Raw genomic sequence first — 16,444 nt, forward strand, 5'->3', positions numbered from 1 at the left:
GCTCTGCAGACAGCTTGAGCTATAACCTTCACTAAGAGCCCTGAATCATATATCCCTTTCCCACACTCAATACGTAACTTGAAATAAATTAAATAAAGCAACAGTGGCCATCAGATTCTTCTTTGTGCTATGGAAAGAATTAACATTCAGGGACAGCATAAAAGTAAACCACAAGAACAGCTCCTTGCGGCAAAGCTCAAAGCACTGTGTAACTGCATCCCAGCTGGAAACAAGATCCCTCTGGGGACCAACCACCCCGAGCAGCACGATGCACCTAGGGCACCTGCTCCTGCAGTGAGTCCGTGGAATTCCCTGTTAGTGAAGTACCACAGAGAGTGCACTTCAACCATCAAAGGGAACCCTAGCTCTGCTCCACTGGAGCTAACAGTTGCCTCCATGAAATAACTGAGCTTTGCTCCTTCCAGACTGCTGAAAGTGAAACGTAATAGGGGCATGGAAGGGCAGACAGATCCTTTAACCTGTATCACAGCAGGCAGCAAAGCCTGAACAGGACACATTCACATTTTTCCTTCTGCTATTCCAGCCCTTCCGCGTAGCATGTTGTTCCTACTCCTTTTTCAGACATTTTCTCCTACTAGAAGAGAGGAGACATTACTCTTTTGTAAGAGCCAAGCCCTGGTTTCAGTTTTTGACACAAGATTCTCATGCTGGAAAAGCCTGGCTATTCAAGAATCAGGGGAGGTATAATCACTGTTGAGGTATAATCACTGTTCCACATCTGGAAATCCTGAGCACCATCTGTGTGTTCTGGTGTACTCATAAAGCCCACTGACCATGCAAGCAGACAGACTGAGCAATCATCTTTCTTACCCTGTGAGACATCAACATGCAAACCATTTTCTTGGTTAGCTGAGCCAAAATATTCTTGTCAGGACTGGAAAAGTTAAACTCATCCATTCCTTTCCTAAATGGCATTCTACAACAAGAAGTCTTCTTCAAGCTAGGAAGTCAGTAATTTTTCAAATTTATTTAAACCAACACTGAGCAAGGGAGAAGCGTCAAGAGAAAACTGAAACAGAGTACATACCTTTCTGATATCCGTTTTGGCTTGCAAGCCCCAGCCTCGTGCCAGCGTGCGGAAAATTTGTACCTCAGGATACTGTCGCTTGGAGAAGCACTGGTTCTGGCAGCGCTCCCCAGCAGGGCAGACCATGGGGTGGCATTCATACAGCAACATGCGATTGATGCATTCGGAGTCCAGGCCGCACGGGTTTTCATCTGTTGGTTTGCAGTTGCAACGCGGTATCTCGGACAGGTCTGCAGTGAAGATCTGCACCTTACCCACCGGCCGGTTCACCTTGAATTCACACGAAGGACGTTAGCTCTTAAGAACAACAGGTCATCGCGATAGCCGTTTCTATACTCAATCCTTGCCTACAAGCTGACAGACTGCAGTGTGAGTTTGTTACAGTAATGGTAGGAGAACACAATTACATGCGTGTACATACTCCTGGGCACACTACTTCAAGAGATATACAGTCAGAGGGAAGAGCTGAGGAGGATGCAGGTCCCCCACTAGAATGACCTGGTGCAGCGTGTATTCTGTGACCCCAGAGCGGGGAGAGGCTGCCAAGTGTCCCCCCTCCCATCAGCACTGTGCCTACACCCAGCCCAGGTAGCCAGCACTCTAGCTGGATGCACACCATACCCGTCACTGACACCAAACCATTTTCTGCAGGAAACAGCACCTTTTCCAGTTGAACCCCAATGTGCTAAACCCCTTAGAAAGCAAGGATTGGAGCAAACAGCCAGCTTCGGGTATTCCACCTTGAAACCTTCCCCTGTTCACCGCATGCTCCTGAAAACTGCTTTGCTTTCACTGAGACAAATAGCTTGCACCCAGACCTCAAAAGAGCTGCCGTGGCTCATGACCACAACCATTATTATTTATATTAACACGGTATTTCCAAGGCCCCAAACTGCTTCTGAAGTTCTCTCATGCTGTGGCCAGAAATAGGCTTAAAAAATACCTGTAACAAGGAACTGTATTTCCTCCACCGAAGCTGCCTGGCCCATCCTGCTGCCACAGCATTCAGCTGTGTTCTTTACACTCTACTGTAACTCATGCAGGATATACCTGCCTGCCTAGAAATCCCAGGTAGACACAAAAAGCGCCAGCAATTCGTTAAGCTTGCATAGTTTGCCTCATTAAAAAGAGAAGAAGCAGAGGGAGGCAATGAAAAAAACAGGAAGACAGTCTCTGAGTCACTGGGTTTCTGATAAGTCTGGACCCACATCTCAAGCACAGGCACCCACTTGTCCCCAGCTCTCCTCTCAAGTCACCCCCATCCTGCAGGACTTCTGTTGTTGCTCCAGTTCTATCTCAAAATACAGCCCTAAACATGAAGAGTTCCCCCAATACTCAGCAAAAGGGCTGATATTCCAACATGTACTTCTGCTTTAATATTTCTATTCAGTCACCAACTGACACAGAAAAAAATAGCCCTGGTGTGGGTTAGGAACCTTCCCACAGCTCTGCTCCACTGCACTCGGACCATCTCCCATCTCGTACAATCTGGGATGCCCACCTTGCCATCAGCAGCACACAGTACTTGAGTATATTGTGTATTCTAAGTCCTCAAGGTAGAGAGACAGTTCCTTCAGACCACACAACTGACATGGAACAGCATACAGATGTCCAGATCTGTTCCAGCAAACCAGAATACCTCTACTACTGGTGTCCAGCTCCCATACAGCACACGAGTCCTTTCTGTGAAGGATGACTGAAGATGCCAAGAGGACCAAAGTAACCTTCAAATGCAGCCAGACACCCAAAAAATAGAAATGTTTCTGTATACCTGTAAATCACCTGCACCAACAGCTCAAGACTTCGCTTCCACACCTGCCCTCACCTTGATGTGTTTATAAGGAGGAGGCTTCTTGTCGTTCTTTTTGTCTTCCTGAAGCTGTCTCAGTTCTTTCTGTGCCTTCAATTCTTCAAATCTTACTGCAGCTTCCTGAAGAGCTAAGCAAGGGAACAGGGTGTGTTACGAGGAAGTCCTTCTGCTCACACAGAGCTGAGCTGCCAGCGTCCACCCAGTGCTCGCAGCTCCACAAGCAAAACTCCCTGGCCGCGGACTCCAGAGGCAGAGTTCACCAGAGTCGGGTGAAGAAAAGGCCAATGCAGCAGGGCAGTCGCAGGAGTTGCAGTAAAGGACCTGCCCGTGGGTGATGAAGCATCCAAACTATCAGCCAGCTTTGCCCATTTTTGGGCAGAAGTGTCAAGCAGCATTCACAACTCTCAAGTGCATTTTTTTATACAGATGACTGTATTAGACACAGTGAAGCTGACAGAGCAGCAGCTCGCTCAGATTTAGAGTGGCTATGTCAGAGCCGAAGAAGCATTCTGCACACCCTTCTCCCTCTCTGCAAGCCCAGACCAATGAACATGATGGGTGCACTCGATGACAGAGAAGCAGTAGCTCATTCTGCAAATTTAATTTCACTTTAGCACTAAAAAGATATTTTTCTCCATTTTAAGAATGCCACTTCACCGCATGGGAATGAAGAGAACAGAACTCTCTGGATGAAGACAAGTTACCTTTCTTGTATATGCCATCCACGCCCTTCCCCATCTTGTCTTTGCTGCTGACATCGCCCTCCATGTAAGGGAAGACACGGGCCTGATGGGTCCACAGGTAATCCTTAGAGCCGAAGAACAGCACGGGGAACTCGCCGATGTCATGTTTCATTTTCTGGATGTTGACAGGAATCGTCCTAGGATGGCAAATCTCAGCTGGCCACCACCTGCAACACAGGGTAGGGCAAATGAAACCTCTGGCTTCCCCACTTCCAACTACCTCAGAAATGTGCTACTACGTGGACACATGGAGTAAAAGTGTGTGAGGGCTACCAGTAAGGCTGGTGGGGAGACAGGAGGCTGCTGGAGAAGGAAAGCACGCATTCAACCAGCTGCTGCATGCACGCAAAGAAGTCAGAGGCTGCTGCACTGTACCCTGCAGAGAGGAGCAGCTTCTCAACCTCAGTCACCATGAGCACTGCATGAAGAAGAGATGGGGACAAGCCTGTTCTACTTTCACCTACCTGTAGCGCCCAACTTTCACCCAGACTACTTCCTTGTAGTGTGGCTTTTTGCCTGCCTTGCAATCATTACAATACCAGCTTCCCTCTGGCATCTCAATGTTTAGACACTCACGGTGAAACGCAGCCGGGCACGACTCGCAGCATAAAAGGCTGCCCCCTGCAAAGGAAAGGACGAGGAATTTTTCAGTTACTTTGCAGAAGCCCTGGACTCCACACATCCAGACAGAAATAGCTGAGAAAAGCGCACAATGCTCTTCTGCAAACCCTTTTCAACAGCTCATGCCCTACTCATGCTACACAAAGAACTCTTCTAAGGATCGAGAAAAAGTTCTAGCTTGAAGTTGGACTTAAATGGTGATGGATGGGAGCTGTTCTCTGCAATTCTCACTGGCACGCTCTGGACAGGCAAAGCTTCTGCCTGCTCTGAGGACTTCTTGTCAGGGCCTTGTTTGGTGACAGGGGATCCGGCACAGACTGTCTCACCTTCTGAGCAGACAAAGCACCAGCTGACGTTGACGTGCTCGTGGTTGCGGCAGCCCCTCCGTGCAGTGAAGTGATTGGGGCAGATGATGCTGTTGGAGGCAAGAACCACAGACCCAGCAGCAAGGCAGAAGTCGTTGGAGTGGTATGCAACCGGACACCGCACACAGCGCATCAAGCGACCTATAGCACCAGAACATGTTGAAAACACAGTGAACCTCTAAAGGAGGTCAATATTTTGTTTCCTCCCAAAACCAGTCTCTATTGATACCCAAGCTCAAAACAAGCAATCGCAGGTGATCTTTAGAAATGGAAACTGACCTTAATTTTTATAGACCATTAATGATATACTCACTAGATTCCTATGAAATTATCTAATATAACAAAATTTACATTAAATTACATACATATTTGTATATAACATATCCAAGTCAAAAACCTCCTGCACGCTGTGCAAAACAGTTCAAGAGTTCACAGACTGGGACTGCTTCCTATCACACACAAATAATTAGTAAATCAGCTCAGACAGTAATTGCAGTGGGGGCGTTCCAAGTGCTTAGCTGCACATAATGAAACCAATCCCTGTAGCTTCTGAAAACATCGGCACTTGCCTCTTAACTTTATCAGATTTTACCCTGAAATTCCAGAACAGAGAATTCCGAATTGCCTAGAGGCTTAATTTACCCAAGGTTTCCAAGAGTCTGTTTTCAGTTCCTCACAGAAGACCATTAACAGGGAGAAGAGGTGGGAGGAAGGGGGTAAATCTGGACACCGAGAAGCAGTCAGAGGAACACAATGCAAATGTTCAGTGGAGAAGTGGTCAGCTGTGGGCCTTAGTGTTGCCTTCTACACAGAATACTGATACGTGGGGGAAAAAAAGACTACTTTAACACAGACTGTGAGGATAAAAATAGAGCTAGTCTTATTGTCACTCGTATCAAGATAGCAAGGATTTAAAGAAAGGCAGCTTTAGAAGCAAATACACAAGGCAATCACATAAAAGTTTTAAGTTTAATCATGTGAGATAAAGGTCAAGGTATTGCTGCAAACAGCTCAAACAAAAGTCTGCCTGAGAAGCTTAGCCCAAGGGCGTCGCTACTACAAGCGGAGAGTTCTCATTATTTAAAAAAAAAAAAAAAGGAGGAGAACTAGAATAACATCATAGTTTTTACTATGTTGCTCTCTGTCGTTGCCCCGATAGCCAGTGCTGCTAGGCAGGCATCGTCTGCAGCACTGGCACAGTGAAAAGTACACAGGAGAAACATGAGAGTGTCCGTACAGCTTCAGAGCAAAAACCCAGAGAGGCATGTGGCATGGCTGGACGTGCAGGCACCCAAGTATCGGACAGACAGGAACATTTTAGTTTCCATGTCTGACCATCAGGAGCGCTGATGAGCGGCAACCTCGCATACCGACACCACCCCCTCCACTCCCCCGAGAGAGGCTATTCCTCAGCAAACGCCACAGCAAGCGCCGTGGCAAGGACAGAAAATCAACAGCTAGTGGACCAGGTAACTGCACAGTGGACGCGAAACAAAGAAAAAGCTTCTGACTGCCTCCCCTGGACCACCCTAGAAGACTTCTGTACCTTTAGATGCGGAGACGTTTGCTGGGTTAGCAGCATGACAGGTCATGCATATGTGCAGGGAGCATCGGAAACCCTTGTTCTGCATGACCGTGGGTGGGTACTTCTGTATGCACACTTCATGGTAATACTTCCCACAGAGGGGCAGCAAGCACCGTTTTACATCTTCCCCGCAGCTCTTGCACACAAAGCAGGTATGGACCCCTGGAGAAAGAGCAGCAGTAACACACAAGGGCTAAATGAAGACCTGACGCTTCCCCCAGGCTATGCATCAGCACAGCACAACTTCCCAACCTGCTGCAGCCATCCCAAAGCAGAGGTCTCTGCAGCGGGTTGGTTTTGCCTGTAGCTGCAATAAAACTCCAGATCAAAAGAAATACTATTATAGTTGTGATTTCAGACTATGAAAAAATAAGAAGGAAAAAATAAAAAAAATCTACACGTCTACTTAAACATCCTCCCTGTTCCAGCCCGCTCCAGACTCATCCTTCAGCAACACCCCTCTCTCCCTAGTCCCAGGTAAGAATTTCTCTTTCTCTGTCCCACCAAATCCTGGACATTCACTTCTTGGCACTCCATGTGCCTGAATCAACAGTAAGACCAGCTCATTAGAAAGTCATTATCAAACATCAAACCAATAACCAGAGAACTGTGAGCTAGTTAGTGGCCCTACTGCAGGCACGTCACTCCAGCAAAGGAAGCACCAGGTAAACACCCAGCAAGGTTTCTTGCTCACAAAAGCCGCCCTACCTGTGGAACACTCATTGCAGATGAATTTGCCTTTTGGCATCTCGGAGAGCCCAAGGCACTGCAGGTGGAAAGCACCACAGCATTGCGCCTCACACAGCAACAATTCCCCCGGCTTCTCGCAGATCTGTGGGGAAAGCAGCACAGTGTCAGCTCTGAACAACCTCCTTCCCCAGATTGTCCCAGACAGCAACAATCTACGTGCTGGCCAGGACCACAAGCAGAACCCTGCAGAAAAAAGTTTTCCTTGTGTCAGTAAATTCAGGTGGTCTGTGCATCTCCATTGCCATTTGCTATCCAGTCCCTGCTACCACGCATCAGCTAAAATGAACCCTATGTTGGCCACTTCTCCCTAAAATCTGTAGACTTTAGCAGGAGAAGAGGCAATCACAGGGGAAAGGCTCAATTCAGAGCACAAAATGCTGGTTAATGCTACAATAAGCACCTTGAGGTTACCTGGACTTAGTTGGGGTGCTAGTGTGTGCCAGAATTTACATTAAAAAAAATGAAAAAACTTAGCAGCAATAATATTTCAAAGAGATTTCTTCAAGGACACTACCTGACACACGTTCTCCTTGAGAGCTGCTCCTCCTCCACGCTCTCCTTGCATCTTTTTGGACGAAGGCACTCCATGGTCATTCTCTGACCCCTCTTCATTACCCTCTTTGGGGCTTGCAGCAGTCCCACGAACCAATGCCTCCCTCTTTCAAAAAAAAATTTAAAAAACAATCCAGAATCAGGGCGGTGAGTAGTTCCGGTCCTGACTTGGAAACTACAAATTCAGCCATTAAGCACATAACAGGTTTGGCAGTTGGTCTGTATGTGTTATCCACCCTGGAGAGAACATCCCCCATACAGTTCCACCAAAAGACTTACAAGAAAGGAAGGGAAAGAGCTCTTAGTTTACTACATCATTAAAAAATACACACTCAACACCAATTATTTTCCTGTGCACAACCCCTCTATGAAGAAGGAATCGTGGCTAAGAAAGGTATTGCCCTGCGCAGAAACAAATCAGGTAGGCCGGAATAGTCTGCAACATTCTGCATGTTGATGTCTGCTTGCACTAGAAATGCAAATGAAAGACTTCAAATGATCCTCACTGCAGTCATCATCCAGTAAATGAGCTGGACTTTTCCCCACACTTGTCTCAGCTTGTCCCACCCCATGTAAAATACAGGCACATAGGTACTCAAGGCCTATGTTAGTATGAACTAGCTGGCCAGTGCCAAAGTAAACAGCGCAGCAAGGCATCTACGCCACCATCCAGCTTGGCATAGCGAGTCTTTCATAAACACCTGTCCCGTACAAGTATCACAGTACTGATTGTAACATCTTATGGTGACCGTAACATCTGCTGGGGAAAGAGCATTCTGCCACGAAGATGAGTTTCAAAAGCCCAACCACACCCTCATGGGCCAAGTCAGGGATTCTGCTATAAAGCTTGCCAAGGTGGAAGGACATCTTCCAACATGTCCATGGGACCTGCCCAGACACTATTAAAGAGAAGGAGAGCAGCAGGTATTCTAGAGACACTTATTTCTACCACAAGATACTGCTGTCCTGGAGATGCATGTGGCAGCACTGCCTGTACTTTTGTCAAGACAGGCAACTAGGAGCTAGGAAATGCCATCCCGCCAGCTTCCAGGCCTTTCAGACACAGAGTAGGCAACGCTCCAGTGGCCTCACCAGCACCAGCTGCCACTCCCAAGTTGGTACATCTTAATGCTGCACCAAAGCGATGCCTTTAGCTAAGTGCTTCAAGCAAGAACATTTTAAGGACTCTGCCATTTTTAATATCTCAGCTCACTGCAGTGAGCTGAAGCATCTCAGTTCATAGCTGCCAGTTCCTCCTTGGGTCACCAAGCCATCCCCAGTGCACGCTCAGACATAAACTGCACACATGAAAAACCCTGTGAGGAATTCAAACTGCTGGCAGGAGCCGCAGCCATCACTCTCATACCTTCAAGCCTGCTTGGTGGCAGGTGCCCAGCTAACGATCAGGAGAGGGAGCTCTGCACCCCCTTTTTGTATGGGCAAGTATTAGTCTGAGCTGTGGTGCTAAAGCCTGTAAGCTGAACTGAATGCCCTCTGAATACATTGTCAGTCTGGGCAGAAGTTAAACTTGGAAGAACCTGGAGCTGGTATTCTGGTCAGATACTTCCTTTGCCTGGTATTTTTTTTATTGGGTATTGTTTTTCCCCCCATTCCCTGACTGTCACAGTATGCTTTTATATTTGGGGACATTTTAAAGCCGTGAGAGTCCTGCAGAGCAGTGATGCATGCACAGGTGCACTGATGGTACATTAAAGCACACAATAAAAAGATTAATGGTATAAATTGCCTTTATTGAGCACAAAAAAAAAAAAAAAAGCAAAGTCCCATCTACGAACTACTGCCAGTCCGACATACCATACGGTGTGCAGCCTTACAGACTTTTGCCACAATCCCACCACAATCGTGCTGATCAGGAGCACGTAAGCTGCTGCCACTCTACCACACAGCCCTGGCAGAGGGAAGGGAAAAGTTCTCTGTGGCACTGGTAAAGAGATCAGGCACCTCTGCCTATATACGCAATAGCATCTTCTCAAGCTGAGTGCTATGACACTCCTGCAGCTGTACTCCTGCTAGGAATTATGTAGCCTGCTTCAAGGCAGCCCCTCTGGCCCAAACACTTGCTCTGGGTCCTGGAATGTTTGAGGAGCAGCACCGGCAACCAGTGCTCCAAGGACCGAGTACAGCTAAGGTCCTCCTATTCCTACATAGGTTCTCCCTCCTCTGCTCACTCAGCTCAGCAGTGACCTCAGGGTTGCAGGGGTCACTGTAACAAAGAACAAGAGCAGGGTTAATCAGCCACTGGTTTGGGCAAACAATGTCAGCTACAGCTTTTGCGTACGCTGGGGCCCCAGTGTTAGCGACACAAAGTGAGCTCAGCCACTCTCGTGGTCACCGAGGTCCCTGTCAAGAGGGACAGAGTGCTGGTAAACAAGCACCACCAGTCCTGTGGTCAGTGGCACGAGCTTCCTGCTGTAGCTAAGGTTTCAAGATAGTATTTCAGAGGAGGGCAGGGGGTGGGCAAACATACTCACAGATTTGCTACAGACAGCTATTAAGGATTTAGAACTGGTTTGTCTTTCCATCCTTCTGGCTGCCTTCTACCATGGGTGCTAGGACTCCTTGTTTCGAACCCTGATGGACAGGTTTCACATGTTAACGGAATGGGAGACTAAAATGCATCTAGGAGTCATATAACAAAAACCAGCAACTCCCTCTTCAAAGCATTTGCTAGTAGCAATGCTACCCTAACACCTGGGCCCGCATTGCTCAGTGTGACACAGCGTGCTTTAGCCCTGCACCTTCAGCCTAAACCCACCCTATTGGGCTCCACAGACAGACGGCCAATTTGCATGTTTCACACACGAGGATCTTAGCCTTATTTTAATCAGTGCTCCCAGAACTGCACAGGGAAGGGTATGTCAGAGCTAGGAGGGATGAGCAAGGCCAGATACTTGTGATTTGTGAAGAGGAAGAAGGGGATCGCCACCGAAGGCCATCACTCAAAAGAATCTGTCACACTGTTCCCCCTCCTTCCCCTACCCAGCATGAGCACTGCAAAACTACGTACCTCCTACAGAGGGCAGGTCTCTCATCTTGGGTCTTCTTCCAGAGCTATCTCTGCTGCTGTGTCTGGCACATCCTCAAAAGCCTGGCCTGTCCTTTGGTACAGCCTGACCTTGGCTCACAACCTTGACAACCATTTCAACAGCATTTTCCATCCCCTTCTCTCAGTATCTTGCTGCCCTGACGTTGTGAACTTGCACTCCTGGCTCCACAGACAGCCAAGGACAGAAAACCGCTTAGTTCAGCCCAGGCAGACAAGCTTTCCTCTGCCCTCTTTTCCTCTGAAAGCAGCTGGATCCAAGGCTTCACTGTGCTGTACCATCAGACCATCTATTTCTTCTAGGACTGTTCAGCACAAAGTCGGGTTCCTTGCCTGGTGCGTGGAAAGTCACTCGGGAACCAGCATGGTCCAAATTCCACATGAAAGCACAATTTCATCTCCACTGCACCCCAATACTCACCAGTACCCATGCACTCACCTCAGCCAAGGAGTGAACGCTGTCACCACAGCGGCTCAAAAGACACAATCACAGAGAAATGAATGCTGGCAAAAGGTGCCAAGTACTGGGTGTGGGCTTTTTTTTTTTTTTTTTTTCTGGCATGGTTTAACCATACCTAACTTCAGGTACTCAGAGATGTCTAAGGCTGGAGGCAGTTAAGACTCCCCGGGCTTCCTCTGCAGTGAATGGCAGCTGTAGGATACAGAGCCATGCCCTAGCTACTTTGCTGCTCTGAATTGCCCCCTCTTTTCCTCCATGTAAAAGACTCACAGAGAATTTGCTGTCTCAGAGCTGAGCCAGTCTCTTAGAGGGTGCCTAATAGCAGACAGTGTTAACTAACCCCCAGCATTGGCAAAGATATTTGTACAGGCTTCTTTGAAACATGATTCCAGAGGAGCACACTTCAGAAAGAACACTGACAGAAGTACAGGAAGGCTTGCATGGCCCAGGGGTATTACCCCACTTTATCACCCCCATCAAAAACGCCCTTTTCAAAAAGCAGTAGCAGCAGAGCGGCTGGCACCGCTCAGACAAGTGTTGTGAGGTTTGTGCTCTCCTGGAAGCTGTATAACAACAACAAATATAACAATACATGTCTATAATTGGCTCCTGAAATACATACTGACTATCCTGACAGAACAGCCTGCTGCTCAACCTGGGCCACTGTCAGTGAGAGGCGATGGTGAGAGGCCCAGAGGTGTCCCGCCTCTCCCAGGAAAAGTCTTGCTTCCCCTACACTTGGTGATACCTGGGGCTCATTCCTAAAAGGCAAAATGTGCTTGTCAGAGATATTTGTATGCAGACTCTGCCGGGATGCAGTTGAAAGGAGTTGCTCCAATTATTTCTGCTGGATGGCAGAACATAATCAGAGGCTCCTGTAAGCAGTCACACACAGTCCCCCCCCATCCCCTCCAACATGGTTCTTAGCTCACTCTGGCATACAGGGGCAAGTGGGAGAAAGGGCTGAACTCCATAGCCTAGTGCTTGTGCTTCATACTGGTGTGTAAAAGGGCATGACTTCCACCACCACCAGAGCAGAACAGCCTCTCTCCTGGAGAATTAGCTGAGCAGCAGCTTAAAAAACTGAGCCTGAGTTAAGCAGTCATTACAATCAAGGCGTTATCTTCAGCTTCAACCCCAGCTCATGCAACTACATCTGCGGGACAAACTCCCAACTAACAAGCCAGTGAGCCAAAGATGTCCTGGTCAAGGCTCTGCAAAGTGCCCTGGGAAGTAGCAGACAGGTTATAGGGATGACAGCACATAGGAAGACCCAACAGTACCTCAGAGTGTGGGGTCACCCCCAGCCCCTCCTCATTTCTCTCCTTCTTTGAATGCATTGTAGAGGAATGGCGCTGTCTCTTCCGCTTCCGCTGCTTCTCCAAGAGCTTTTCAGAAGCTGGGATGCAATAGAAAGACCACTCAAGGAAAAAGCAGAAATAATTCCCTTGCTACAGCTGCCACTAGCAAGTTCTACACCCTTTCTGAGAGCTTCAGGCTGGGTCCTACTGCATTTGAGGGCATAAGGGCTGGGGCAATACCAGCCTCCAGGCAGTCTGCCCTCTGAGAGGACCACTGATTCATATTGGTTTAAGTTTCTTTTGCTAGGCTGCTGAACAATATCACTGACTTTCCCCAGACAGCCCCCCAGCAGAAAAGAAGAAATGCTACCAACTTGGAGCTTACATTGCTAATCAAATGCTGATTAACTACCACCTCCCACCACACTGTAACAAAAACTTCCTCGTGTCCATACCAATGTGATACAAAGGCAGACAGGAGGGGAGTACAGTGCAACTGCACAACAGTCCGTGGGACAGCGCAGCCCCCATTCAGCCTGGTCACAGATGTCATCAGGCAAAAGATGGTGGACTGGTACTGTACTGGACCTGTACTGACAGTTTCCTTCAAGCACCCAGACTATGAATGAGAAGTGACATCTTTTCACAGATATATGAACCTACCGACTCCATGGGGAAATCAAAGACATAACAGTACCTTGGGTAAGCAATCTCAACTTCTGCCACTGCCTCAGCTGAGGCAAGCACCCTCTGAGCACCCAGGACGCATAAGCCCTTACACACAGAAAGCCACAGGCACCGACCCAAATGTCACCAACAGTCTATGCCCAGAACCCCGCCTTCACTTACCTTCTCCCAGGTTCGAGAAGCGGGTTGGTGAGTAGAGCTCAGAGTTGTCGCTCTCCAACGGGCCAGTGCTCTACAAATACACCACAGAGTCAAGTCACTACATACAAATCAGGATGCATGTTCCTCAGCCGCTCAGAGCCTTTATGAATGACTGCAACATGTAACTTGAATTCAAGTCATGAGTTCATCGGTGATAACAGACTTTACAAGAAAACATTCTTTTTTGTGTGTGATAGATCCCACAAGGAAAAGTCTAGGCAGGGAGGAATGTAGCATCTGCTGTGTCTTGTGCTCACCAGCATCATCCACTGTTTCCTGAGCTCTCCCAAAAAGGCTGCTAACACCCTGTAAGCTGCTGGAAATAGAGACTCTCTTCTGGCTTTACACTTTTATGGAGCTTAAGACTGAAATACACTGGCCTCTGCATTACTGCAACCATGATAACTGTATTAAGACTGTGCAAAACAGAGAGAAAAAGGGAAGGAGGAAACCTGTTATTAATCAGTCTTAAAAACACTGGCAACAAGTCTTGTGTGGGTACATCGCTCAAAATAATTTTTTAAAAGTTGCTTTTTTCAAAACCATGTCACTGAATATCAAGGATTTATTGGAGAAAAACAGCATTTTTTTTAAAAATTGGCACCAAGTACTGCATACTATATGTGATACAACTCAAGCCTCCATCCTGCAACAAGCTCTGCACTTATGTACTGTTCACCAGCTCAGTTGGGAAGGTAACAAAGGAAACACTGCACAGAGGAAATCTGATGGAATAGGACAAAGCCTTAGGTTCAAGCTCAAGCTCCACTGCAACGTAACAGTGCCTTTGCGCAGAACATTTCTGCTCACACCTTCCCAGCCAGTATCCAGATGACTCCCTTTCCATACAAATCAATGAAGAGAGGAGATTTTGCAGGCAAAACTACCCAGTCCCCATGACAAGTGGGGAGGGGCAGGGAACACATCTGTATTCAGCAGATTTCTTCATCATAACACAGCAACCAGCACCTTTGGGAAGGGTGGGCCTTTGCCCGTGGGCCACAGCCAAAAAAACAACCTCAGCCCATTGCACTGTGTCTCACTCAGCAGGGTCTGCTGTCTAGGCTCATTTTCTATCTGGTTTTCAAAAGAGCTGGAAAGAAAGTACCTTCTTTGGGGGAGTCCACTCCTCCTTCTTTGGCATAAAGGCAGTGTCCAAATCATTGGATTCCAAGAGCTTTTTAGTGGGCTTCCTCTGACGCTTGCGTTCGAAGTTTCCTGCAATGAAACTCTTCACATCAGATAAATGGGAGTTTTCTTCTCTTCAAACAGACTAAGACCATTAAGCAAATGTTCAAAAAAAGCCAACAGTTCAAAACAATCTGCTTCACCCTGTCTTGGGGATCATTAGCTCCTTGGGCAGAAATGCCAATTACCTGTTTCTGTACAACATTTCACAAAAACGGACCTCGGTCTGCCGTGACCTTCTGGCATATCTCAATATGTAATGGAAAAATCCACCCACGGAAGAGACTATGAAGTAAATTCCAGCAGGTAACACATCCTGGCTGCGCAACTCAGATCGTAATTTCCCAATCACTTTGATCTGGCATAAGCCAGTCCTACCACTGACAAACACAGCCCTGCTTCTACTCCCACAGCACTCACACCAGCATTCATGTTGCATGTAGTAAACAGGCTAAAGGACACACTCCTGGTTAAAAATATCTGGGAAAAGATACCCCAAATTAGCTGTAACCTGCACCGTTTCCTGCGCAAACTTTTTGCTGGCACTCAGGAGGCAGACCTTGAGCTAGCACTCAACTTGCTAGACCAGGGCTCATCCACACTAATTTTGGCAACAGTATAGGCTTAAAACAATCAGAAAATTGTGATGCTATGAATGCACTCCACAGAAACAGCCTCTCTCCCTTTCCAGCACCAGTAATGGTCACTGAATGAAGCAAAGTAAAACCAAACTAACAAGTCAACAGCTACTAACATTTTCACTCTGAATGAAGCAACAATTTGTGCAGAAGTTGACACATTCAACTTAGAGGAGCAGAATCACACAACCTCTCACTTACCTGACTTCCGGAATCTCTCTTCTGCATCTGGAGAAGCAGAAACTTCAGAAACATCTGAGGAAGACAGCACCAGCTCTGGAAAATCTGAAGGTCCTTCTAGAAGTTCATCACTGGGATCAGCAGAATGGGATTCTAGTTCTGGAAAGGAGCACTCTGCTTCAAGGATGGGAGGGGACTCTTTGGTTGAAGATTGAGTTGAAACCACAAGACTTGGTCCCCGCTGTGTATCTCTGTCAGAACTGCATTGTGCAGGAAGACCTCCTTCAAATTCAGACTTCGCCACAGAATTCACCTAGCATAGCAAAACATGCTGGTGAAAACATTCATCCTGCACGGCACTGCGCGTATCAAGAACACTCAGCCAGCATCAAATGCATCAAAAGCACGCAAATCAGAGCCCCAGAGTGACAACCATGAAAAGCACATTAGCCCTCACCCACCTTTTGCAATTGCTCCTGGCCCTTCCTTGATCTTTTCTTGGGTGCAAATAAGTGATCATACTCTTCTGCATATTCCAGAAGCCGTTTACTTGGCTTTCTAAGGCGTTTCCTCTCTGAATGTACTAAGAAAAAGGAAAGTAGCTTCAAGACTGTGTTTCTGAGACAAACACAACACAAAATTTTCCTCATGATCTGTAGATAAGAGCTGTCCCACCTTCTCCTCCAGGGATTCAATGTGGAAAGAGCCCTGCTAATTCTCTCTCTTACAATTTTTTGGGCTTCCCATTTTTCACAATCCTGACATCGCAGATGGGATTTTAAGGGATTTCAACCAGTTCAGATAAGAAATCAAAAAACATCAGATATCTGAGATGCTCCTGGAATTTCACTCAGCATCTCCATAGACAAACTACATCTAACCTTCTTGCAGTACTTTTATTAAAATCTAAAACCATTAGCAATTCAGACTCATCATGTTACTCTTACTGCTAGCCCAAACTCCTTTAGTTTTAGTGCGGAGGCACAGGAAAACACCGTTTTCCCGTAACACGGTTCAGTCACTAGTTTCACTAGTAATACGCAAACCTAACTCCTTCCCTTCCCCTCCTCCCTGACATTTTTTTAATACACTACAAAAGCCTTGTATTCCCCATCTGCCACCGCAAGCCCATTTATTGCCTTTGCTTCCCGACAATAGATTCCACAATGAGATCAGGGAGTGAACAGCCTTCACCAGTGACTGCAAGCTCTTCAGGGCTCAAATATCTTTGTGTTTGCACAACGCTGCAAG

General features: G+C 47.2%; 1 protein-coding gene across 3 annotated transcripts in view; it reads right to left on the minus strand.

The window, feature by feature from the left end:
* The window catches only part of NSD1 (nuclear receptor binding SET domain protein 1), a 58,687-nt gene that overhangs the window by 14,383 nt on the left and 27,860 nt on the right, over positions 1-16,444 (minus strand). For all 3 annotated transcript variants that reach the window (XM_086759023.1, XM_010130840.2, XM_086759024.1), the window contains 13 exons: positions 15,655-15,776; positions 15,215-15,506; positions 14,296-14,405; positions 13,149-13,218; positions 12,282-12,397; positions 7,437-7,580; positions 6,881-7,004; positions 6,134-6,334; positions 4,549-4,728; positions 4,066-4,222; positions 3,563-3,768; positions 2,874-2,986; positions 1,049-1,318 (listed from right to left, as the gene is read on the minus strand). In XM_086759023.1, coding sequence (XP_086615149.1) covers positions 1,049-1,318; positions 2,874-2,986; positions 3,563-3,768; positions 4,066-4,222; positions 4,549-4,728; positions 6,134-6,334; positions 6,881-7,004; positions 7,437-7,580; positions 12,282-12,397; positions 13,149-13,218; positions 14,296-14,405; positions 15,215-15,506; positions 15,655-15,776 — 2,105 coding nt within the window. The remainder of the gene's footprint in view (positions 1-1,048; positions 1,319-2,873; positions 2,987-3,562; positions 3,769-4,065; positions 4,223-4,548; positions 4,729-6,133; positions 6,335-6,880; positions 7,005-7,436; positions 7,581-12,281; positions 12,398-13,148; positions 13,219-14,295; positions 14,406-15,214; positions 15,507-15,654; positions 15,777-16,444) is intronic.

This window comes from Chlamydotis macqueenii, chromosome 14 (assembly GCF_036417535.1).
Source record: "Chlamydotis macqueenii isolate bChlMac1 chromosome 14, bChlMac1.mat, whole genome shotgun sequence".
Classification (NCBI taxonomy): domain Eukaryota; kingdom Metazoa; phylum Chordata; class Aves; order Otidiformes; family Otididae; genus Chlamydotis; species Chlamydotis macqueenii.